This window comes from Chionomys nivalis, chromosome 13 (genome assembly GCF_950005125.1).
Source record: "Chionomys nivalis chromosome 13, mChiNiv1.1, whole genome shotgun sequence".
NCBI classification, from domain to species: Eukaryota; Metazoa; Chordata; class Mammalia; order Rodentia; family Cricetidae; genus Chionomys; species Chionomys nivalis.
The window spans coordinates 21,641,615-21,666,308 of record NC_080098.1 but is presented as its reverse complement, the minus strand read 5'-3'; the positions used below and the strand labels follow the sequence as shown (position 1 = coordinate 21,666,308).

Genomic DNA, 24,694 nt, shown 5'->3' with positions numbered 1-24,694 from the left:
AGTTCAGGGCTGCATAGGTAAGACACCATCTCCAAAAATCAAAAAAGGTAAAACCTCTTTTCTTCAGTATGAGAGATCACCATCTAGAAACATCTTAAGTGACCTCAAACTCACAGAGCTCTGATTATCTCAGCTTCCAGAGTGCTAGGACTATAAGTATGAGCTATCACACTCAGTTCAGTGGGGTTTTTTATGTTACTGTTATAACTCTGACAGACATCAACAGAAAATATCAAGCCATTCATTCTTGAATCAAACATTAACCCATTATGCCTCATAGTAAAGTACATACTTTTTCTTTTCCTATTTTTTTTACTTTTATTACTTGACTTGTCATTCCTTTTTATTTTTGTATAAATTACTCATTGCTTTTATATGGTCTTAAAAATACTTTTTTAAAATGAGTTATGAGTGTAGTCAGCAAAGCTGAGGTAAGACTATCAGAGTTCAGTGTTTAAAAAGTTTAACAATTTTCAAAACAATGACTCATTCACAGGTTTTCAGAAAGATCAAACTGGCAATATATTAGGTAATGAATATTTTTCAAAGCACTAATGCAGTGACGGATGCTGTAAGTGCTTTTCCACATATGAGTTCACGACATGACCCGCATTTCCAGCAGGAGTAGAACCTCTATTTTCTCCATTTGAAGGCTAAGAATGCTGAAGCACAAGTGTGTGAGATAACGTGCCCGAGAATACAGAGCAAATGACAGGTCTAGGCTCTGAATCCAAGTATCCTGGTTCTGCAGTCTGCATTATTAAAAACTAGACTATGACTACCTCTAAAATTAAAATTGATCTATTCTGGACATTATGTTGGAATTATAATCTCTCTTAAGTGTACATGACCAAAAGCAAGCCATCAAAATCAAGGAGTTTATTTCAAATCCTCTTTTTAACCAAAAACGTAACAAGGATTTCCTCTGGCTGGCATTTGAGTTGGTCAGGACGGAGTGGCATGTCACAAGTTGATAGTAAGTAACAGTACTAGTGACAACAACGGGTACTATAGCTTTGAGAAATACAGCACTGAGACAAAGAACCTGACTTTGTCCTTGGCCATTCACATTACCTCAGGCAAGTCCTAAAATTCCTCCATCAGTCACCTTCAAATACAGATACTGTCTGGCTGTCCTGGAACTCACTCTTTAGATCAAGCTGCCCTCCAACCCACAGAGATCCACCTGCCTTTGCCTAAGATTAAAGGCCTGTGCTACTACGTCTGGCATAATATTTTAATAGTGTGTAAATATTACAAACTGATCAAACTGTAAGAATAAGTAAAACTTTCTTGAAGGAAATCAGAGTAAAAGCATTACTTAATTTTAAATCAGTATATTCAAGTTTCAACATTAGTCAAAGTAGCCGGGCGGTGGTGGCGCATGTCTTTAATCCCAGCACTTGGGAGGCAGAGGCAGGCGGATCTCTGTGAGTTCGAAGCCAGCCTGGTCTACAAAGGGAGTTCCAGGACAGGCTCCAAAGCTACAGAGAAACCCTGTCTCAAAAAAAAAAAAAAAAAAAAAAAAAAAAAACCATTAGTCAAAGTAATACTACTCTGATTTTATTAGCAATGGATAAGGGGAATGCTTGATTCCATTACATCTTAGACTAAACTTTAAAATCAAATCTCTTATTGCCAGTGATATGAGCAATCAGAACAGAATTAATTTAAAGGTGCTAAAGCAAAACTTGCTACTCTTTACATCAATTACCAGGGTGGTGAAGGGTCAATATACTTCAGGGCAGTGGTTCTCAACCTTCCTAATGCTAAGACCTTTAATATAGCCCCTGACCATAAAACTATTTTCACTGCTACTTCATAACTGTAATCTTGCTACTGTTATGAACTGTAATGTAAATATCTACATTTTCAGATGGTCTGAGGCATCTTACAAGTCTTACCCTGTAAAAGGGTAGTTCAACTTTCCCAAAGGGGTCATGGCCCACAGGCTGAAAAGCGTTGCTTTAGGGGCTGGTGGTAGAAGTACCTGCATAAACCCTGGCTTTTGTTCCAACACCAAAGAAAAAAAAATGGTGAGTACTGAAAATTATTACTTAATATTTGAATATATTATTTCACTCTACTAAAAAAAATTTCTGTTAACTATAACATTATATTTACCAAAAATTAAGTATTTCTTCAATTTTATTAGATGTCAAAAACTACTAAGACTTCTATAACAAAATGACCACTGACTACAACAGAAGGCAAATTTACCAATCATAAAGCTATTAACTCCAATTGGTAAATATTATTTTTAAAATCTATACATGCTGTCACTTCCAAAGGCTGCTTGAGATCCCTTAAGCAAAATGTATAATAAAACATGGTATTTTTAAAGTAAAAAAACAGTTGTAATTCAAATTTGTCAAAATTTACCTTACTCTAAAGTCAACTGCACTGCTAGTCAAAGCAGTACATTCTTCAGAGGTAAGAAGCAGTACTAATGCTGCCAGGTGGTGGTGGCACAGCCTTTAACTCCAGCTCTCAGGAGGCAGAGGCAGGTGGATCTCTATGAGTTTGAGAGCAGCCTGTCCACAGGAGCAAGTTTCTGGACAGCCAGAACTACACAGAGAAACCCTGTCTTGAAAAACCAAAAAAAAAAAAAAAAAAAAAAACCAAAAAAAAAGTAGTAGCAAGTATTAATGCATATATCATAGGCCCACATATGAAGGAAAGAAAAGACGTTAGAAAACTCATTGTTACTCATAGCCATTCATTCCAGTGTCTTTAAGAAAACATCAATATTTGGAAGGTAGAAATAAAGAGAATCTTGAGCTAGAGAGCAGGGTGGGTTACACAGTAAGATTGACCCCAAAAGACAACAAAAAAATTTTAAGTATAAATATTAATGCACAAAGGTGAAATTTCATAAGCTTTCAGAACAGTGATTTCTATCAACTTAAACAGCAAAATGACCAAGAGCATTTATGATCTTAGACTGAAAATAGTACATTTGATTTTCCTAAGACACTGAATAATGGCTTTTAAAAAATTTAATTAGCCAGGCGGTGGTGGCACACGCCTTTAATCCCAGCATTCAGGAGGCAGAGGCAGGCGGATCTCTGTGAGTTCGAGGCCAGCCTGGTCTACAAGAGCTAGTTCCAGGACAGGAACCAAAAGCTACAGAGAAACCCTGTCTCGAAAATCATAAATAAATAAATAAATAAATAAATAAATAAATAAATAAATAAATAAAATTTACATTTGAGTCTAAAGTATTAGCCAGTTTATTAATCAGTTTTCTAGGATATCATACCTAAGAGAAACTAAAGTTCATAACATGACTTTTCACATGACTTTAATCTCAGCACTTGGAAAGCAAAGACAAGAGGATTTCTATGAGTTCAAGGCAAGTCTCATCTAAAGAGCTAATTTCAGGACAGCCAGGGCTACACAAAACAAGCAACCCATTTACTAAACTGAGCACTTAATAACACACATAAAACCATCTGCAAAATCATTGAGTTAATTAGCATATTAAATCATCTAAATAAATCTAAATTAAGCAAACAGTGAGATAAAACCTTAAAAACTAAAGAGTTCAGCAAATATGTATTCAGGGTAAAAATCAATGCACTAACCAGGTCAAAGTAAAGAACTACCTTAAAAGTAAATCATTTGTTTTTTTTTTTTTTTTTTTTTTTTTGTTTTGTTTTTTTTTGGTTTTTCGAGACAGGGTTTCTCTGTGGTTTTGGAGCCTGTCCTGGAACTAGCTCTTGTAGACCATTTGAACCAGGTGTAGTAGGGCACACCTTTAGTCCCAGCACTAGGAGAATGAGACCAGTGATCTCTATGTGTTCAAGGCCAGTCTGATCTACATAGCAAGCTTGAAGTCAGTCAAGGCGACCTAGTGAGACACTGTCTCAAAAACAAAACAAAACAAAACAAAAACCAGTCCATTTGAGAATCAGGCTTCAGTGTAAAAAAGGCCTAACAAAAGACAAGGGGCTGAAGAGATGGCTCAGTGGTTAAGAGCACTGGCTGCTCTTCCAGAGGTCCTGAATTCAATTCCCAGCAACCACATGCAGCTCACAACTGTTTGGACCTTCAGTGCCAGGGACCCGAAACCCTCACACAAAGTAGAGAATGACAAAACACCAGTGCACATTAAATACATTAAAAAAAAAAAAAAAGACAAATGACAAGACAGCAAAAAAAAAAAAAAAGCAATTTTGATCACAGAAAAGAATGAATCAAAAATGAATGTCCGAAGGATAGATAGTGAGAGTGTTTGAAGACGATTAAAGAGTGCAGAATTGAAGATAGTTGTCCTGAAAAAAGAAAGCAATCATAAAATGTGCAATTGAAGTCAGGAATCAGAGACACATGGCTCATTCTGGCATTAAATCACTGTAGTTTCTCTCTACTAGGATGCTATAAGGCTAAAACTAAATGCATAAACTACAAAGAAACCAATAAAACCATGAAGAAGTCAGTAAAACTCAACAATTGTTATATTTACAAAGTCAGTTGCAATGTATTAGGAAGAAATATTAGGTAGGATGAGAATAACAAAGCATTATGCAAATCATAATTAAGAAACTTAAATATGTGATAAGTAACATTCAAAAGCACAAACTAGAATGGTAATTCTGTTTCCATTTGCTATGTTGCCCAGAGAGTCTATTTCTCACCTGAGTGACCTTTGGTCACTAGGATTTCTCACACAGTCTAACATCAACCTGAACCTGTACTATTGTCATACACAATCATTTGTCTTTCTGGTTAAATCAAGCATCTTCCAGGGGTAATTACTTACACCATTCCTCCCCCACTGCAGATCAGGAGGACAGACAAAAATATGCCTCCTCATTAGTTGTTGATCAATAGAAATTCTAGACTCCTAAGCATATAGTTTAATTGGTTCTTAAAGGGTCATTTTATCAATGACCACAGATATATGACTTGTTTCAAATTGTAAATAACAGCCCCCACGAAGAGTCCTATCAAAGGACTTTAAAACTTATCCAGCAAGTCTTTTCACAGCTAACTTCATACACTGTCTCTCAAAAATCACTGCTAACGAATGACTGACTCATTTTCTTTACAAGAGCAAGTGGTAGCAGTGACATTAATGACTTAAAATATAAAACAATGAAAGCAAACCTGTTAAGAGACACACTGAAACAGAAAAGTAATGGCAGGTCAGTTAAAGTGACAAACAGAAAATTTACATTAGTGAGATTTTTGTTTTGATATATATGTATATCTCTATCTATCTATAATATATATATATATATGTATAGAGATATACAGATATATATACACACACACATACACACACCTCACAGGTAGAAAACATATCAACAAAGCAAAAATTACCACCTTCTTGCCAGGTTTCTTTTGAAATCAGAAAATCTAATCCAAGAGTCAAATTTACACATGAGTACTTAAGACTATGATACTGTTGAAATTTCCCTGGAATACTAAGAAATCACCTGTAAGAAGACCTTTCCCATAAGTTCTATCAGTGGCATAAAGATTAAACATTTTAAGTATGAGCTCCACAATAAATTCTCAATTCTGAGAAACATTTGAAAATCACCTGTTTTGCCTCTCAGTATTCTGAAGCTCCCTGTGGTCCCTTTTCAGGTGTTTGGTCAAAGACGTAAAGTACTCTTTTAAAAGATTCTGGAAAGGCTGTTGCTTCTCAGGACTAATTATCTCACTAGGAGGAAAGTTCAAATTAAACTTCTCTGCAGCACTCTTGACTTTCCTTGGTATGAGTCCAGCAATATCATCTCCACAATGACGACAGAAGCTAATCACCACAGAAACATGAGTGTGGGATTCTCGATCAGCATTAATAATACTTTTTAGCTGTTCATAGATCAAGGAAAGACCTTCCTTGTCAGTGAAAATTCCCACTATTGTCAATTCTGCAATGAAACGCAAGTCAGTTCTTAGCTTGGTAATGTTAGGCATTTTCTCCTCTTTCCTTGCTTCAAAATGTTTTTTCCACACCTGTAGAAGTGAAGGCGCGAAGTCAGCATACCGCTGGTGAAAGAGAGAGCAGAGGTGCACGGCACAGTTCACATCAGAGATTTTTAGTTTTGCTTCCACAATGGAAGCTACAGCTTCTGCAATATATTTGCTTAAATTCAGGCCATTAAAATCATGAGACAAGGAATCTCTCTGTTGTTCCGTAATTGTTTTTAGTTTCTTGACAAAAGCAGTATTTTTCTTTAAGCTCGAATCTAGGCGGCTAAAGAAGTTTTCCTCTGGTCGGTTGTCTGGAGCATTTTGGTTCTTGCTGCGGAGTTCCTTTCGTAACTGATGCCGTTCCCAAGCTTCCTGATGAAGCTGAAGGGATTCTTCTTTCTCTCTATGTAGAAGACAAAACACAAATAAAAATATACATTTTGGAGCATCATTTATAAATCAAGAGTAAAAGCCAATGAAAAACTATGATCTAAGTATAAGAATCCAAGATGTACAAAAGGTGCAAAAAAGACCTTCCACTACTTTATTTTTTTGTCTTGCGGAACTGCAGAACCTTGGACCTTAAGTATGCTGGGCAAGTATTGTACTGTGGAGCTGCATGCACCACCTCTTTCATTATTTCAAAGGTATCTTGTTAACGACAATGTAACAATAGCACAGTAAATCTTGACACCTACTGTGGTAGGATTTTAAACTAATCCAAATTGTTAATCATTCCGCCAATTTATAAGTTCAACTGATTAAGACATAACGTTCAATATGTAAAATATAAAGTGATATGCCTGGGAATGATATCAAATGTTTAACAGAAGCACTGGGCAAACAGAAAAACATTCATACAAGAAACATTTCCGTTAAAGAACAACCATTATAGCTGGGCGGTGGTGGCTCACGCCTTTAATCCCAGCAATAGGAGGCAGAGGCAGGCAGATCTCTGTGAGCTGGAGGCCAGCCCGGTCTACAAGGACAGGCTCAAAGCTACAGAGAAACCCTGTCTCGGGCGGGGCGGCGGGGGGGGGGGGGGGAGAACAACCATTATAAAATATATTTAAATAAATATATATATTTATATAAAACAATTATATGAATTGTTAAGAATTGCTTTTCCATACCCAGCATTTATCAAATAATTAGTAAAGGACAACCTGAGTTACATTAAAAACCTGCCCCCCAACCCCCCAAAAAAAGAGGATTCTGGGCTGGAGAGATGACTCAAAGTTAAAGTTAGAAGCACTGGCTAGTCTTCCAGAGGACCCAGGCTCAATTCCCAGGACCCATATGTCAGCTCACAACAATTTGGAATGTCAGTCCCTGATTTGCTGCTCTTTTCAGGCTTCCAAAGACATTGCATGCATGTGGTATACAGACATACAAGTTGGCAAGTACTCATATAAATAAAATAAAAATGAAATCCGAACTTTTTAAATGAACATCAATAAAAAGAAAAAAAAAAACATAACTTAAGGAGCAAGGCAAATATGGTACCACCAGTTTTTTTCTTACCTTTCTCTCCCATTCCCTCTACATACTAAACCATTAGATTACATTCCTAAAGCTAGGCACCAAGGTCTATTCCCTTATAAATTCTATTCCCTTATTTTACCATTTCCTCCCTCTGAGACTGACTACCACAGTCCAGCTATCAAATTACTAAAGTACTGCAATCAAAAGACCCCTTTTGGCTATACTAATTAACATGTCCAAACAAAATAAACCAAATCATCCTAACATGACCACATCCATCTCCTCTCATAAACATCAAAGTTTACTTGGTAAACTTGTGAAATCAAGTATGTTTACCAATTACAACTTCAACTAGATGGGTCAGCAGGTAAAAGTACTTCCTATACAAGCCTGACAACTGAGTCTGATTAAAAATTAGCTTTGGAAGAAAATAAATAAGCAAGAAATTCTTAAGAATTATGGTTGTGGACATTCCTGCCTTCCAAACTTCTCATTAAAAAGAGAGAGACTGAAAGCCAGGTGATGTGGCACATGCCTTTAATCTCAGCACTCAGGAGGAGAGGCAGGTGGATCTCTATGAGTTCGAGACCAGCCTGGTCTACAAGAGCTAGTTCCAGGACAGGCTCCAAAGCTACAGAGAAACCCTGTCTCAAAAAAAAAAAAAAAAAAAAAAAAAAAAAAAAACCCACACACACAAAGAATTAAGCAGTAAGGGAGAGACTGAGACTGGCGGTTAAGAGAACTTGTCATTCTCCCAGAGGACCAAGTTTGGTTCCTAGGACCCATACATAACCTGTAAGCACAGCTCCAAAGGTTTTGAAACCCTCTTCTGGCTTCCTGGGTCACTTGCACACATGATATATACACTCACATAAGCACATTAAAAAATAGTTTATATATGTGTGTGTGTGTATAATAAATGAGAGACTGAGAGTTTGTAAAGTGTATTGCAAAGTACTTCTTAGTTGAAGAGTACTTGTCACTATGTAGAAGGTTCACTGAGAGGACAGGGGGAAGTTTCATGACCATGATAAAAGCTTTCACAAACAAAACTCAGATCACCCTAGATCTCATAAACATTAAAGACTGCAACACTTAAAGCACCTCAAACATGCCCCTGATTGGGAGAACTAATAAAACAAGTTAACATCCTCCCAAACCTCAAGAAGTTGCAGGCAGCATGTTTTCTGAAACAATCATCTACTCTCACTCCATCACACTATAACTAAGGTTTCTTACTTCAGCTGAGCAGCTGCTTCTTCTTGTTGCCGTTTGGCCTGCTCTTCCTGCTTTTTTCGCTCTTCTTCGTGTTTCTTCTTTTCTTCCTCCTCCTTCTTCTTTAATTCTTCTTCTGCCTTTGCCTTTTCTTCCTCTTTTTTCTTGCGTTCCTTGTCTTCCTTTTTTCTCTTATCTTCTTCAAGTTTCTTCTTTTTGTCTTCAGGGATTTTACTGACCTCCTTCTTGGCAGGGATCTTGAGATCGTCTTTTGGTTTCTCCTTGCTGCTCACTGGCCGCCTTTCACTGCAGTCTTTCTCCTTGTTGTTTAGTAAAGAGTCTTTTTCTTCCATACTTGCTGACTTTTTACGCTCAGCTGGCATTATGTGACCCAGGACAATCTGTAGGAGTAAAAGAATGTCAGTACTGTGGGCAGAATGGCTTTTATTTAATGATATGACACTATATTTTAAACAAAACATATGAAGCTTGGCAACTATAAAATTTTAAAATGCATTCAAAGTAATATTTCTGTGATGAAAAATAATGTCTTGGGGACTAGGGTGTATTGGTGGTAAAGACCTTGCCTAGCATGCACAAGACTTCGATCTCCAGCACCCAAAAAAAACTGTTGGTTACATTCCATGTTTTATCATTATTAGTTACTCCTATATCTAAGGATTTTTGTTTGGTTTGGTTTTTACTCTCTATTTAAGAAAATATTCAAATTCAAGCATAAAAGTGGATCAGGCATGGTGGTACACACTTTTATCTCAACACTTGGGAGGCAGAGGCTGGGAGATCTCCCTGAATTCTAGGCTGCTTGGTATACAAGTTCCAGGACAACCAGGGCTTGAGAGACCAAGTCTCAAAAACTAAAGCATAACAAAAGAGTTGTAGCACAGCATTTGGAACTTCTAAACACATCTAGCTCCAACTCCAAAATAATTCAGCACTGAAACTGGAAACATCATGAGTAAGTTTTAACACCCCCCCCCCCAGTTTTTGGGTTTTTTTTTCCTTTTCTTCTTTTATTGATTTTTTTTGAGACAAGGATTCTCTGTAAAGCCTTGCTGTCCTGGAACTAACTCTTGTAGTCCAGGCTTGCCTAGAACTCAAAGAGATCGGCCTGTCTCTGCTTCCAGAAAGCTAGGATTAAAGGCATGAACCGTCACCATCACCACCTAGCTAACCCAAGTTTTTTAAATGTGTTAAGAGCAATACCCAGGAGGCCAAGGCAGAAAACTGCCCTGAGTTAAGAGGTCCGCTAGTGTTTCAATGCAATGCCCATCAAAATCCCAGTAAAATTCTTCAAAGACCTCGAAAGAATGGTACTCACTTCATATGGAAAAGCAAAAAAACACAGGATAGCCAAAACAATCCTGAGCAATAAAAGAACGTCTGGAGGCATCACAATCCCTGACTTCAAACTCTACTACAGAGCTACAGTACTAAAAACAGCCTGGTATTGGCATAAGAACAGACAGGAGGACCAATGGAACTGAATAGAAAACCCGGATATCAATCCACACATCTTCAAACACCCAATCTTTGATAAAGAAGCAAAAAATATCAAATGGAAAAAAGAAAGTATATTTAACAAGTGGTGCTGGCATAACTAGATATCAACTTGCAGAAGAATGAAAATAGACCCATATTTATCACTATGCACAAAACTCAAGTCCAAAAGGAGTAAAAACTTCACCATAAAGCCAGCCCCACTGAACCTTATAGAAGACAAAGTAGAAAGTACACTTGAGGGGCTGGAGAAATGGCTCAGCAGTTAAGAGCACTGATTGCTCTTCCAGAGGACCCAGGTTCAATTCCCAGCACCCACATGGCAGTTCACAACTGTCTGAAAATCCAGTTCCAGGGGATCTGACACCTTCACACCAATGCACATAAAATAAAGATAAATGATAAAAAATTTTTTTAAAAAAAGAAAGAACAGGGAACCACTTCCTAAATAGAACCCCAGCAGCAGAGACACTGAGAGAAACAATTAATAAATGGGACCTCCTGAAACTGAAAAGCTTCTGTAAAGCAAAGGACACAGACAACAAGACAAAACAACAGCCTACAGAATAGGAAAAGATCTTCACTAACCCCACATCAGACAGAGAGGTCTGAGCTCCAAAATATACAAAGAACTCAAGAAACTGGACACCAAAAGAACACATAATCCAATAAAAAATGGAGTACAGACCTAAACAGAGAACTCTCAACAGAGGAATCTAAAATCACTGAAAGACATTTAAGGAAATGTTCAACATCCTTAGTCATCAGAGAAATGCAAATCAAAACAACTCTGAGATTTCATCTTACATCTGAAAAAATGGCCAAAATCAAAAACGTATGCTGGTGGCTGGAGAGATGGCTCAGAGGAATAGAGCACTGGCTGCTCTTCCAGAGGTCCTGAGTTCAATTCCCAGCAACCACATGGTGGCTCACAACCATCTGTGATAAGATCTGGTGTCCTCTTCTGTACTGCAGGATACATGAAGGAAGAAACCTATATACATAATAAATAAAAATCTTAAAAAAAAAAAAAAAAAAAAGTATGCTGGAGAGGTTGTGGGGAAAATGGAACACTTAGGCATTGCAGGTGGGAATGCAAGCTGATAAAACCCCTTTGGATGTCATTGTGGCGATTTCTCAGAAAATTAGGAAACAGCCTTCCTCAAGACCCAGTAATACCACTTTGGGGTATATATCCTAAGGATGCTCAATTGTGCCACAAGGACATTGCCCAACTATGTTCATAGCAGCTTTGTTTGTCATAGCCAGGACCTGGAAACAACCTAAATGCCCCTTGACCAAAGAATAAATAAGGAAAATGTGGTACAGCTACACAATGGAGTACTACACGGCAGATAAAAATAACATCTTGAATTTTGCAGGAAAATGAATGGAGCTAGAAAACATTATTTTGAGTGAGGTAACCCAGACACAGAAAAACAAGTATCACATGTACTCACTCATAGGTGGTTTTTAAACATAAAGCAAAGAAAGCCAACCTACAAACCACAATCCCAGAGAACATAGACAACAATGTGGACACTAAGAGAGACTTCCATAGATCTAATCTACATGGGAAGTAGAAAGTAGAAAAAGACAAGATCTCCTGAGTAAATTGGGAGCATGGGGACCTTGGGGGAGGACTGAAGGGGGGGGGAGAGGAAGGGAAGGGAGCAGAGAAAAATGTAAAGCTCAATAAATATCCATTAAAAATGTATATAAAAAAGAAAGGTCCGCTAATGTTATATAGTGAATTGCACACCAGCTTTCACTATACGATTAAGTCCCTAACTTAAAAAAAAAAAAAAAAAAGATAGGTTGGCAAGGTGGCTCATTGGGTAAAGGTATTTGCTACCAAGTCTGACCATTCCAGGAACCTACATGGTGGAAGGAGAGACCCAATTCTTACAAGTTGGCATCTGACCTCCACATACACTAAATAAATAAGTAAATAACTTTTTAAGCTTTTAAAGAAATAAGAAACTTGAACATTGGAGATGCAGCTCAGTAGAAGAGTGCTAAGCACACTTTAGGTTCTGAATTTGATCCTTGGCATAATTAAACAAGCAAGCAAGTTTGTCGCTTTTGCTGTGATCATAGCTCATAGAGGGGAATACTATCTAGCATGAGCAATGTCCTGGTCCAACCCTCAGCACCCCCAAAATACAAGGGAGGAGAGAAAGATACTGTTTTACTGTTTATACAATATTCATGGGATGTGTTTACACAAGAGAATAAGTACAAAGGAAAAACTCTTGCTACCTACAAATCAATGGACAGAGAATAGAAGATTCACAAATTTTACCCCATTATTATAATCTCTTCAAACTTTTTTTTTTATCACCTCAAATTAGACCAGGCTTACAATCTCATTAGTACAAGGCAATATTTATAAACATTATATATTATATATTAATATATCTGTATATTCTGTTCTATATTTGTCAATAGGGTAAGTAGCCTGTAGCCCAGGAGCTTCTAAACCTCAGCACTATTACCATTTTGAATAGGCCTGGTGTTCTTTTGTTTTTTGTTTGTTTAGCAGTGATAGAAATGAAACCCAGGCTTTCTGTCCAAAAGGTAAGCCCTCTACCACTGAGCTGTATCCCCAGCCTCTTTGTAAAACTCAAAGGTTATCCTATATCCCTGAAGCAGCTAAGCACCTCTGCACCTCCCATCTAGTAATGCAACAGTCCCTCCTCAGTATGACAACAAAAATGACTCCAGGTATTAAGAAATGCTCCTGAGGAAAAAGAGTATCAGTGACTGAGGACCCACAGCACTAAGTCACTTAAACACAGAACCTGTAATTCAGTTCCTCAGGACCACCACATTTCATCGCAGTTCCCCATGCATAATAGATACTGAACACTTCCACCATCAAAAGTGCTATTTGAACAACACTAAACAAACTCACACCCTTAACTAGAAACTACAAATACTGGAAGAAAAAAACCTGTATATCTCACCAAAACATAGGAGTCTCCTAAAAATACATTTCTCCACCCAGAATTAGCTATCTCATATAATTTATTAGGTAATCCTTTTGTTTTAATTTCTAAATAATATACAAGTTACATATAAGAAAACCACAATTTAATTTTCAAAGTATAAAATTACTTAAACTTCTTAGTGTCTTATTAAGTAGTTTGGATATACACAGTATTCTTATATATTTTCAACTATAGAATTTAAATTATAGCAAACAAACCCCAGGTTAATAGCTAAAACATTTGCAATAATATAAAGTATAAACAAATAAGGAATTTACTTGAACACACTAAAACATTATACCAGCAAGACAACCTAGACCAGAATACTGAAAGTTTGTAGATATCTTAGTAGTCAGTTTTCACCTCCTTCAGCTCCCTTCTTTCACATTCTTATTCTCCAGTATATACCCACCGTTAATGTGAAAATGCCACAGTATAAAATAAACTTTCAAAACACACTATAAAATAAACTTTCAAACAGTATACCACCAATAACCAGTCACGGGTATCACACTAAACATTTTATGTACCTTCTCACTCAATACTAAAATCTTTATGAGGTGGGTATTGTTTTCCCTATTTTATAAGTGAGTAAACTGAGACTTAACCAAGTAACTTGACCAAGGCCTTCACAGCTGGTGATAGAACTGGAATGTGAACCCTCTGAGAGTACCAACCTGAGAAATGGAAGACTTGATCACAGACACTTGACTATGACAAGTCATAGAATTGTGAATCTCAGTAGGTGTCTGATAATGGTTAAGTACTTGCTGCATGTTTTTACCTTACTGGCACACACTGGCTGAAAGTAGGAAGCAACATAATGTCTAAGGTAATAACACAATTTTACTTAAGGGTATTGGTCATTAAATGCAACAAAATTTTAGGAAATTGAATTTTATGATTGAAATATCAACAAGATATTTCAAAGATTACAAGAACATACAATTCTCAGACAACAAAAGAACATCAGAATTTATAGCTAAGGTGTTGCTTACAAATTAAATCTTAAATTCTTCTAAAGCATCAACAAACTCACTTTTTATTTGACAAATCCATGAAAGATCATCATTTATAAGTTTAACAGGGTCCCAAACTTTCATGACTCTCCAATATTCACCTAAACTGTAAAGAACTACTACACTAATAGATGATAAAAGTCAATTACAAATGAAACAAATCCTATTTCAGAGGATGACAAACCAGATTCCCAATTAAATCTTTAAGTGCTGGTCTCAGAGCTAAATTTTAGCTACCAAATTTGTATCCAAAAGTGCAGGCAACAATGCAACTTGTGAGAACAGAACAGGTTTTCAAGTCAGATATCAGATTTGCATGCCAACTCTGTAACTTACTAGCTATGGAAATCAGGTAACTTAACTTCTCTGCTTGTTCTAATTATTCGCCAATAAGATGGAGCTATGGCTACATATCTTAAGGTGTTACTAAACTCACAGAGCAGTAGCTACCATAAAGAAAGCCATTAAATAAGTGTCAATTCTCTTTCACACTTAACCCTGAATAGGCCACTACACTATGACAGAGCCTTACAGTCAGGACTGTCAGCTTTACACTGAGAGCTGGAAGGCCGTGTGACCTGCCCAAGTTTACCCAACTGGCTTTAGAGGCCACCCAGTTCTCTCTCTCCCACTACATTCACAGATGCAAAGGATTTTTAAAGACCAAATAAACACTAGAAACATGAATCCAACAAGTACATATTTGCATTTTGCCAACTTTAAAAAATTAAACTGAGCTCATACTTAACAAAACGCTAAATTCTTACTTTAATAACTCAAACTTTAACAACAGAAAATAATTAACCTAAGGTGTTTCCAAATTTCCCATGTACTATTACATAAAAATAAAGTACATAAAGGTTAGTGGTCTTGAAATTGAAATACAATTAACTCTTACAAACTACTTTGCTGAATACACTTTTATTCAGACAATCTTAAAAGGAAAGCATGGTTCAAAACCACCTTTCTAGCTCCCAAAAGAGTGCCCTGGCACTCGGTCTGTATTATTTTACTTGGTTTTCTAAATATACTCTAAACTTCCAAAAATAAGTAAAAACCATTTTACTAGTAAAACAGATCCCAGTGCAGTGTGCTACAGGACAGAGAACGGAGGTGTTTCCCTAATAAAGCTGTAATTTGGTAAGTACCATATGGTCTATGTATGAAATCACAATTAGACTGCTCTGAAAATACTACAGAGTAAGAGAATGCTGGTTTACCTTTCAAGCCTGTGTTTTGAACTCAAAATGTTCTAAAGGTAGAACAGCACAGAGATATCTTCCAGTCTCTGACTTTATTCTTTTACAAAGTCCATATATATATAATATATATATATTATATATATATATGAGACTCATTCAAACACCACAGCACAAAAATGGCTTTCCTGATGATGTGTGAGACTTTTATGACCACCTAAAAACTATGACAAACGAGAAGGGTCAGTAACAGTCTTACTTTCGTCTAATGTGTCAGTCAGTACATTTAAGTTTTTTGAGAGAGCAGGGCTAGTCGCTACCATGCGTACCCCCAAACCTGTAAGCTGCTTGGTTCACCAGAGATCAAACATCATCATGTGATCGCCCCCTAAGTTCAACAGTACTATTAAGAGAGTACTGAGAGCCTCAGGGAAGAGGCGAAGAATCAACCAGCCTACCTGGTTAAAAGGAAGTAAATCCAAACAACCCCACTGCCACCATCCGCAGGTCCACCCCAAGCCTCTTCCCCGCACACCCATCTCCCACAAACCCCCGCTGTGGTTCAGTGTCCCACCACCGACAGACTTCCCGGCCGCGACTCCCATTCCCGGGAGCCATCCTAGCCCTAACCCCAACTTCTCGCCCCACAGTCCCTCAGCACCGCAGCCTCTCGGGCTCGGCTGGCTCCTCTACACCGACCCACTTCCTTGTCCACGCTCCCCCTCCGGAGTCCGGAGCTCGCCCCAGCCTCTCCCCGCACTCCTCCACGCCCCCGAAAACCTTCCTCCCTCCACAGCAGGCTCCCCCGCCTCCAGCCCCGAGGCCCGGCCCAGGCATGTGGGGCAGGCATCTCTCCTGCCGCCCTTCACGCCAGCCACGGGCCGGCCCGGCCGAGAGATCCCCCCACATTGAGCAGCCCCTCCGGGAGAGGGGGGTCTCGGGAGAACGACGTCCGACCCGCTCGTCCCTCCGCGGCTCGCCGCCCCCGGACAGCTGGAGTGCGGAGTCGCCTCTCGGGTCCCTCAGGGAGTAGGAGTCCAGGCCGGGACCCCTCAGCGCCAGATCCTCCCCGGCGCTGGAGCGGAGGGGAAGGAGGTTCCCTGGGACTCACCTAGAGCCTGTTGTCAACATTAGCCCCGGGTTTCCCAGCACCAACTCCAGCGCTCGGGCTCTCCCCTCCCCTCCCCCCACCTCTCTCGCAGCCGAGGGCCCGCCTTCCCTCAGCTCCCCCTCCTCCCTCCGCCCGTCGGCCCTCCCGCCCGCCACTCACCAACGCGGCCGGGCTGCTGGGGGGCGGGGCGGAGGGTGGGGAGGAAAAGGAGCAGGCTGCCCGCACTATTGCCCAATCCAAAATGACCCTCGTTAACGGGCTCGGGTCTTATTCAAGCCCGCATCTTGACTCGAAACTGATAAATATATAACAGCTTTTCAAGCATATGCCATCCTCTTCTGTGACTCGCTCGAATTTCTCGATAGGTGCATCTTTTTTTTTTATATACAGGCATTGCCTAGGCCAACTGCGACCAGTGCCTCCAACCTGGGCCTTGATAGAGGGGAGGAGCGTTCCAAGGACCGGAGGCGGGAAGTGGATTGGTCGTCAGGAAAGGGAAAGCGCCTGAATTGGAGGTGCGCAGGCGCAAGTCCTTCTCCTGTGGCGCGGGGAGGGAGGGGGCCGGAATGAGGCGGGGCGGAACTAGAGGAGGAGGAGAGTGGTGGGACAGTACAATTACGGATCGCTGTCGGGGACAAGTTTAGTCACTCTCCTCTCGGCGGAGTTTCCCGGTGTGATAGTAAGGAGGAGGTTCAAGGAGGCAAAGTTTGATGATTGGACTAATACCGAAAAGATTGAAGATTAAAGAAGTTGAAAACTGGAGAAGCTAAAGAATATGGCTGGTGAGGATAGAGGTGTCTTAGGGATAAGAATAAACTGAAAGTCTCGTGGGGGACTTTCCAGGATCAGTTGTGGGTGTTGGACCTGAAAAACTAGAATGAAACGCAGTCAAGACTTTTCCTACATGATTCTTCTACAAAGTCCTCTACTGTAAGCTTTTTAAATTTTACGATGGAATGAATCACCCTTTTTTAAAGGAACAAGGTTACGAACTTGAACCAAATAGACTTTGAAATGCGTAATCAACTGCTCGACCGACCGTTTTCCTAAGTGAATGTAATTGTACGTCTGACCGCCGATCTTTGTTGAAATTATGAATCTGCCAGGGGATGTGCATATGGTTCCGCTCCGGCTGGACCGTAGCCAAAGGACCAAAGGTGCAAAACAGGCCTGGATTCTTGAGATGTCTAGGCTCCTTTTTATTCAGCCTTTGCCCATTAATTTCCCTTTTCTTGTTTATTTATTTATTTATTTATTTATTTATTTATTTTAATTCATTTATTTTTCGAGTCAGAGTTTCCCTGTGTAACAGTCCTGGACCTCTTTTTGTAGACCAGACTGGCCTTGAACTCAGAGAGATCTGACTGCCTCTGCCTCCCGAGTACTGGCATTAAAGGTGTGCACCACCCCCAGCCTCTTCTCTTATTTAAAAAAATACCCTTTCGTTATAATCCTCTTTCAAATTGTGCCTTTTCTGTGTTTTTTCTTTTCAACACAACCGCTAGGTCAAGCACATGGAGGGTAGGTACCAAAAGAGAGGGGTGAACGCTCCCATTCTGTATCATTAATAAGTAATTATGAGGTGTTTTTTTTCTATGACACCACACAAGTGAGGACAGCTTACATTTCTCTACTTTTCTTTTTCTCACTGTCTTAAACCTGCTCCAGATCTGGTGTGGTTCACATCTGTAATACCAGCACCTGGGAGACTGAAACAGGAGGATTGACAAGTTAGGGGCCAGCCTGGCGCACATAAGCAACATCTTATCTCAAAACAAACAAGAAAGTATTTATTTCTTGGGCCTGGGGATATGGCGTAGAGAATTGCCTTCTGTTTCCTGAAGCCTTGGCTTCCAACTCAGGATTCCATTTTAAAACATAAAAAATGGGAGCTGGAGAGATTGATTGCTCATCTGTTAGAATCACTTGTTTCCCTTGTAACCAACCATTAGCTCCAGTTCCAGGACCTCTGAGACCCTTTCAGACCTCTGCAGGCCTCATCTATACATCCAGGCACACAGACATATTTTAAAGACTTTTTAAAAAGGAAAGATTTGCCCCTGTAGTGATGAACAAGCTCTCGTCCTAAACAAGTCAACCCATGTCTTGTTAGCAGATGTTATTATGAAACCTTGTAAACACAGGGATCAAAGAGAAGAGCTAAGATAAAGCTCAGTGATAGAGCATTTACTTAGCATGCAGACCACCCTGGGTTTGCTCCCTAGCACCAAATCATAGTATTTTAATACACTAAAGCCTGGCTTATCCAGCTAGATATAAACACAGCAATGAATTCTGCCCAAGAGATGAAAGTTTAATCATCAACTAGGCATGAATGCAGCTCCATTTACAGCAGGGTTGCATCATCTTCAAACCTGTGTTATGTTCAACATAAATTGAAAATACTTCACCTACTTAACCTACTAAACATTCTGTCTCAACAGCACAATTTGCTTACAGTGATATTGTTATCTCATGAGTACTTACATAATTAACTGGGAACTGCAGCTGCCTAGCATCCAGATTAATGTTTGCTGTCTTGAGAAAAAAAAAACAAAAAACATTGCCTTTAATCCCAGCATTCGGGAGGCAGAGGCAGGCGGATCTCTGTGAGTTCAAGTTCGAGGCCAGCCTGGTCTACAAAGGCTAGTTCTAGGATAGGCTCCAAAGCTACAGAGAAACCCTGTCTCGAAAAGAGGGGGGGGGGGACATCAAAAGTCCAAACATGAGTTTCTACTGAATGTAAGTTTACTTTTGTACCATCATAAAGTAAAATATCCTAAATTGAACCATAGTTACATTCGGGACTATCTGTGCAACCATAAAAATGGGTAAGATTGCCCAAGAAATAACAAGAAGAGGAAGGCTCAAGACTAGTCCCAGAGAAACTTCTAAATATATAAAGGTTGGGTCTGTAAATGGGAGATGAAGGAGAAAAAGGAAAACCAGTAAGAGCGTTGGTGTCGTGAAAGACAGAGGAAGAAATGTTTCAGGAAGGGAAAGTGAGTAGCTGTCAGTGTCCCTGAGAAAATGGAGAACACCATGATGAGAAGTGCTCATTTCAGAAACCATATTGGCCTTGCAGATGGCAGGGTAATAAAATGGTAGAACTATATTAGGATTGTTGAAGATTAAGTCGGAGATGGGGGGGATATATATTTTGGGGAATTTTACTGTGAAGACCAGTAGGAAAAACATAGCCATAAAAGAATTTGAAATTTTGTTTGATTTTTGTAACCAAGTGTTGGGATCAAGCCCAGTGTAGTGTACATGCTCCCTAGGTACTCAGCCACAAAGCTACACTCTATCCCTATTTTTTCCTTTGTGTTTTGTTTGATTGGTTTGGTTTGGTTTGGTTTGGTTTGGTTTGGTTTTTCGAGGCAAGGTTTCTCTGTGTAACTTTGGAACATGTTCTGGAACTCACTCTGTAGACCAGGCAAGGCTGGAACTCACAGAAATCCGTCTGCCTCTGCCTCCCGAGTGCTGGGATAAAATGAGATAAATGGCCGGGTGGTGGGGGCACACACCTTTAATCCAGACGGTTGAGAGGCAGAAGCAAGATCTCTGAGTTTGAGGCCAGCCTGGTCTACAGAGCAAGTTCCAGGACAGCCAGAGCTACACTGAGAAACCCTGTCTTGAAAAAACCAAAAGGAAAGAGAGAGAGAGAGAGAGAGAGAGAGAGAGAGAGAGAGAGAGAGAGAGAGAGAGAGAGAAATGTAGAATATGTTCTAGTGAAAATGATCCAACTAGGAGGGAAAGATCTGATGACAGAGAAGAGAGCAAAAGGGCCTCTAGAGAGGCAAGCTCCTTGTGGTGGAATGAAGGGACAGACTTGGAAGTGCGGGAGAAAATGGTGCCCTGAGTCAAAGCAGAGACCTTCTATGTTAGAACACAAAGCAAAGGCAATGAGTGTCTGTAAAAGGGAGTTTGTAGACTAGGAGGGAAATTAGGAAGGACTTTCTCCTCGATCCTATTTTGGATGTGTGCGAGTGCATATGAGAAGGATCAAGGCTGATGCCAAATGTCCTCCTTAATTACTCCCCATTTATTTTTGAAACAGGGCAAAAACACAATTAATAAAAACCCAGAGACTGATATTGGGGTTCAACCTGAAGACCTGAAAAGCAGAGCAGCCAGCCACTGGCTCTTACCTCGACCTCAGTCCGAAATGGCGATCCTGCCTCCAGGAATCTCAAAATAAGACTGTGACTGAGAGCTGTCTCCTCCCATTTTATAATCCTCTCTAGTTCTGGGATTAAAGTCATGCACCGCCCGGTTTCTATGGCAACTGGTGTGGCTACTGGGATTAAAGGTGTGTGTCACCACTGCCTGGTCTGTAAGGCTGACCGGTGGGACTGTTTTACTCTCAGATCTTCAGGCGAGCTTCATTTATTAAAATGAAATTGAAATGCCACTACATTTCCCCTTTTTGTCTAAAATAAAGAAGGCTATAATTAATATGAGAAAACTATACATATTAAGTACAATGACTATATACAGTATATACAGCCAATAAATACAGCAACAATGTCTAGTCTATTTACATTTGACAAATTCAGAGAAAATGTTACGTATCTATCACATCTTGGTTAAATAATAGTACTGTAATTTTCCCCGACTTTCTTTGTTTTAACACTGCTTAGGAACCAGTGCACCTGAATCCCTTTACTCCAAATACTAGGAATCCATGCTAAGATAATGAACTTGAAGGGGAAGATTGAAATGAAAGGGTGGTGTGGAGAGAAAGAGTTTTCTGTTATGGTAGCCACTAATGGTATGTTTGCCACGAACGGCAGAGGTTCGTGAGTGTGATCATCAGTTCTAACCATCAGTATCATTTCATTTTGTACCACAGAATAACCAGTCAGTCAGATGGGTAAGATGAGAAAGCCAGTTTTCTACCATCTAATTTTTCTTCACTACTGAGCTTTCTAGCTGCATTGCTAGGTCCCTGGTGTGGGCTATCTGTGATTAAATAGTCCATACACAATTCAGAACTAAAATTTCCAAAACAATTAAAGACACACCTTTGTGTTTGTGTGTGTGTGTGTGTGACATTTTGTTCTCCCCAAAGTGACATGTACTAAGGCTGTGGCTAATGTCAACATATGTACAGAACTGAATAAAGTGGATCTCTCGGAAGTTCATTTTGCCTTGAAAGGGGAGATGGGAAGATGGAAAAGGATGTTACATACAGGAAAGTGATCACTCTGGTTCTGGAATGGAGTGGAGATAGGGCTTGGGATGCAGGCAGTTAGAGAAGCCCTCAGCATGGTCACATCCAGGCAGGACGTGCTTACCAGACTTGAAGGGCTTTCACTATCATCTCACTAATATCTCCCCCATGAATCCAGACAGGAACCCTGGTGCAGACAGGCTTCCCCCAGACATCATTCTTTTCACCAGGTTTATCTGTTCTGTGCCTGTTCGGGGCTAAGGCTCCCTGTGCATCTTCATCTTCTAACGGTGAGTCTGGCAATGAAACCTCAGGGCCTGGATCCTGGCCTTGGATATCACCAACTACAAAGACCAACGATACCTTCCTCAGTCACTGGTGCCATTTCCACAGCTTCTTGTCGAGGATCTTGTTTGAGGGGCTGGTGGGAGCAGCCTACCAGACCTGCCTCTTTCCTCCTCTTCTTCGGGTTCTTCACTGCTACATTCCAAGTACCGTCTGTAGGGCCCAAATGTGCTCTGGGTCCTCAGTCTGATAGGCCATGGTGCCTCCCCCTAGAATTGCTGCCATCTGGACAGGGGCACCTGACAATAGCTCTTCAGCTATAGCACCATCCCTCAAATGGCCTCAGCTGGGGTGCCCTCTCTCTCACCCCTGCCGACTCTCCATGTGGGTGTTTCTCTGTGTGTGTACTCGTGTGTCAGAGGAGGATCTCATGTAGGCCTGGTTGGCCTCAAACTTATTATGTAGCCAAAGATGATCCTGAGCTACTGACCCTTCCCTGGAACTATGGGTATGGACCACCAGGAAGCTGTCAACTTTGATCAGTTGATACAGTGAGTAGATTTTATGGGTGCCATTCCAAGACAGTTGGCTGCAGTGAGCCATTCTAGCCTCAGAAAAAGGCTGTTGTGCTTCAGAACAAGCTGGGCTCAGAGCACAGTACCTGCTGCCTCCGACCAGGGTCTGAAGAAGTGAACCTTAGCAAGCCCTGGCTGCACTCTGCCTTAGGGTATCCCAGCATAACTATAGAGAACTCACTCTTTAGTGAGTGTGCACAGGGGCTGGAGAGATGGCTCAGGGGTTAGGTTTGATTCCTAGCATCCACATGTTGATTTAATGTGGCCTCACAGCCAAATGCATGCAGGCAAAACACCCATGCATATAAAATAAAAACGAGTAGGAAGAGATCATCAGGAGTCTGATTGCCTAGTGGCCCATCCTTGTCCCGCTCCCTAACTTCTAAAACACACAGCGCCATGACTCTGAAACCCTGCCTGACTGCCTGTAGAGGAACTCTCTCCACCCCTCGAATGCCTCTGTACATTTTCTCTACTGTAGCCCCGGCTGTCCTGGAACCAGCTCTATAGACCAAGCTAGCCTTGATCTTAGAGATGGCTGCCTTAGGTGTGTGTCACCATGCCCGACTTCAGTATTTTTAATATACTCTACTTCTGCCTTTTTCTGTGTCAGTAAATTCTTTAACAGCCTGCTCATTACCAGCTTGTCAACACCATCTCTAGCAGGCAGCCTTCTGAGAGTTAAACACTCTTTGCAGTTTTGGAAAGAATATCTCTTTACAAAGTCGAGACAGGGTTTCTCTGTGGTTTTGGAGCCTGTCCTGGAACTAGCTCTTGTAGACCAGGCTGGTCTCGAACTCACAGAGATCCGCCTGCCTCTGCCTCCCAAGTGCTGGGATTAAAGGCGTGCGCCACCACCGCCCGGCATAAATGAGATTTTTTACAACAACCGTAATTTTAACTGGGCCAAGAGCATGCACCTGTAGTTTTCCATATAGGCTGCAGAGACTTGGTGGCTCTTAGAAGAGGCCAAGTCATTATAACTTTGCAATTCAGGTGCTTTATTTTAGTTGTAAAGTTAGAATTTTAAGCTACATTATTCTTGTTTCTAGCAACATGTTATCATTGCTTCCAAGTATTTTAAAATCAAAGTGCAAAGGGGTTGTGTTCATAACTCAAAATGCTGCACTGAGAAAAATCACAGGGGAAAAAGTTCTTTCCAAGAGAGTATTTCATAGCCTCACTTTGTGTGTCAGTTGCTGAAGATAAAGATGAAGTTATTTCTAGCATGTGTTTCTTCTGGAAGGTACTACACTGCAGACACAATAGTCTATTTCCCCATGAAATCCATAGGAAGAGTCAATCCATTGCTTCCTATTTAATGAAAGACTCATCTAAATATACTTGTCACTTTATATTAATGCTTTCCCATTAAAAAGTCAATATCAATATTAAGCTAAGAACAATCACTGCTATGCTTTAGGTACTTAATATGGGGGCAATTTCTGCACATTTCTTCTCTACTTTGAAGCAATATAATAACAGCTAACATTTAGAATTTATTTTCTACATGTAGGTATTTTTCCACATGCCTTCACCCCCCATTGTGTTTATAGACCAAGCTGGCCTCAAACTCAGAGATCTGCCTGCCTCTGCCTCCCAAGTGCTGGAACTAAAGGTGTGAACCACCACACCTGGCAAATACATATTTTTCAAAAGCTGAAAGAAAGGTGCTGCTTTGGAGTGCACTTTGAAGAGGTTCACATGGCAACAAACTATCTAGGAACTCACAAAGAACTCAGTCCTCCCAGTGTCTGTGGGAATGAATGAACGTGGAAATTGATCTTTTCCCAGTTGAACCTTCAGATGAATGGAAATTTCACTTAACAAGGTCCTCCTAAGAAATCTTGAGCCAGACAGGCTGAGATAAACTGATATACTAACCTATGAAAATTTGAGGTAATATATATTTGCTGTTTTAAGGCTCTAAATTGTGGGTAATAGATAAGCAAAAACAATAGCAATCTTTGTTATTTAATATTTTATATACATATATTATATCCATGTATTTTATAGGTATGATGTATTTCTGAAGTGAGTGAGTAAAATTTTATATAGCCTTGGCATCCTAAGTTTAACTTCCTCAATCAGAAGCAACACTGAGTTACCCTTGGCTGAGTATCTGGTAGACTCCACCACAATGGAACCAGCTAGTGAACAAATATAAAAACTTTGAGGCATCTCTTGCAG

At 40.1% G+C, this 24,694-nt stretch overlaps 1 protein-coding gene across 4 annotated transcripts in view; it reads right to left on the bottom strand.

The window, feature by feature from the left end:
• Upf2 (UPF2 regulator of nonsense mediated mRNA decay) overlaps positions 1-16,547 on the bottom strand; it is a 109,115-nt gene extending 92,568 nt beyond the window's left edge. For all 4 annotated transcript variants that reach the window (XM_057787664.1, XM_057787665.1, XM_057787666.1 and 1 more), the window contains exons 1-3: positions 16,469-16,547; positions 8,653-9,029; positions 5,552-6,331 (exon numbers count right to left, since the gene is read on the bottom strand). In XM_057787664.1, the coding sequence (XP_057643647.1) occupies positions 5,552-6,331; positions 8,653-9,011 (1,139 nt within the window). In that variant the 5' untranslated portion in view covers positions 9,012-9,029; positions 16,469-16,547. The remainder of the gene's footprint in view (positions 1-5,551; positions 6,332-8,652; positions 9,030-16,468) is intronic.
• Positions 16,548-24,694: the final 8,147 nt, after the last annotated feature.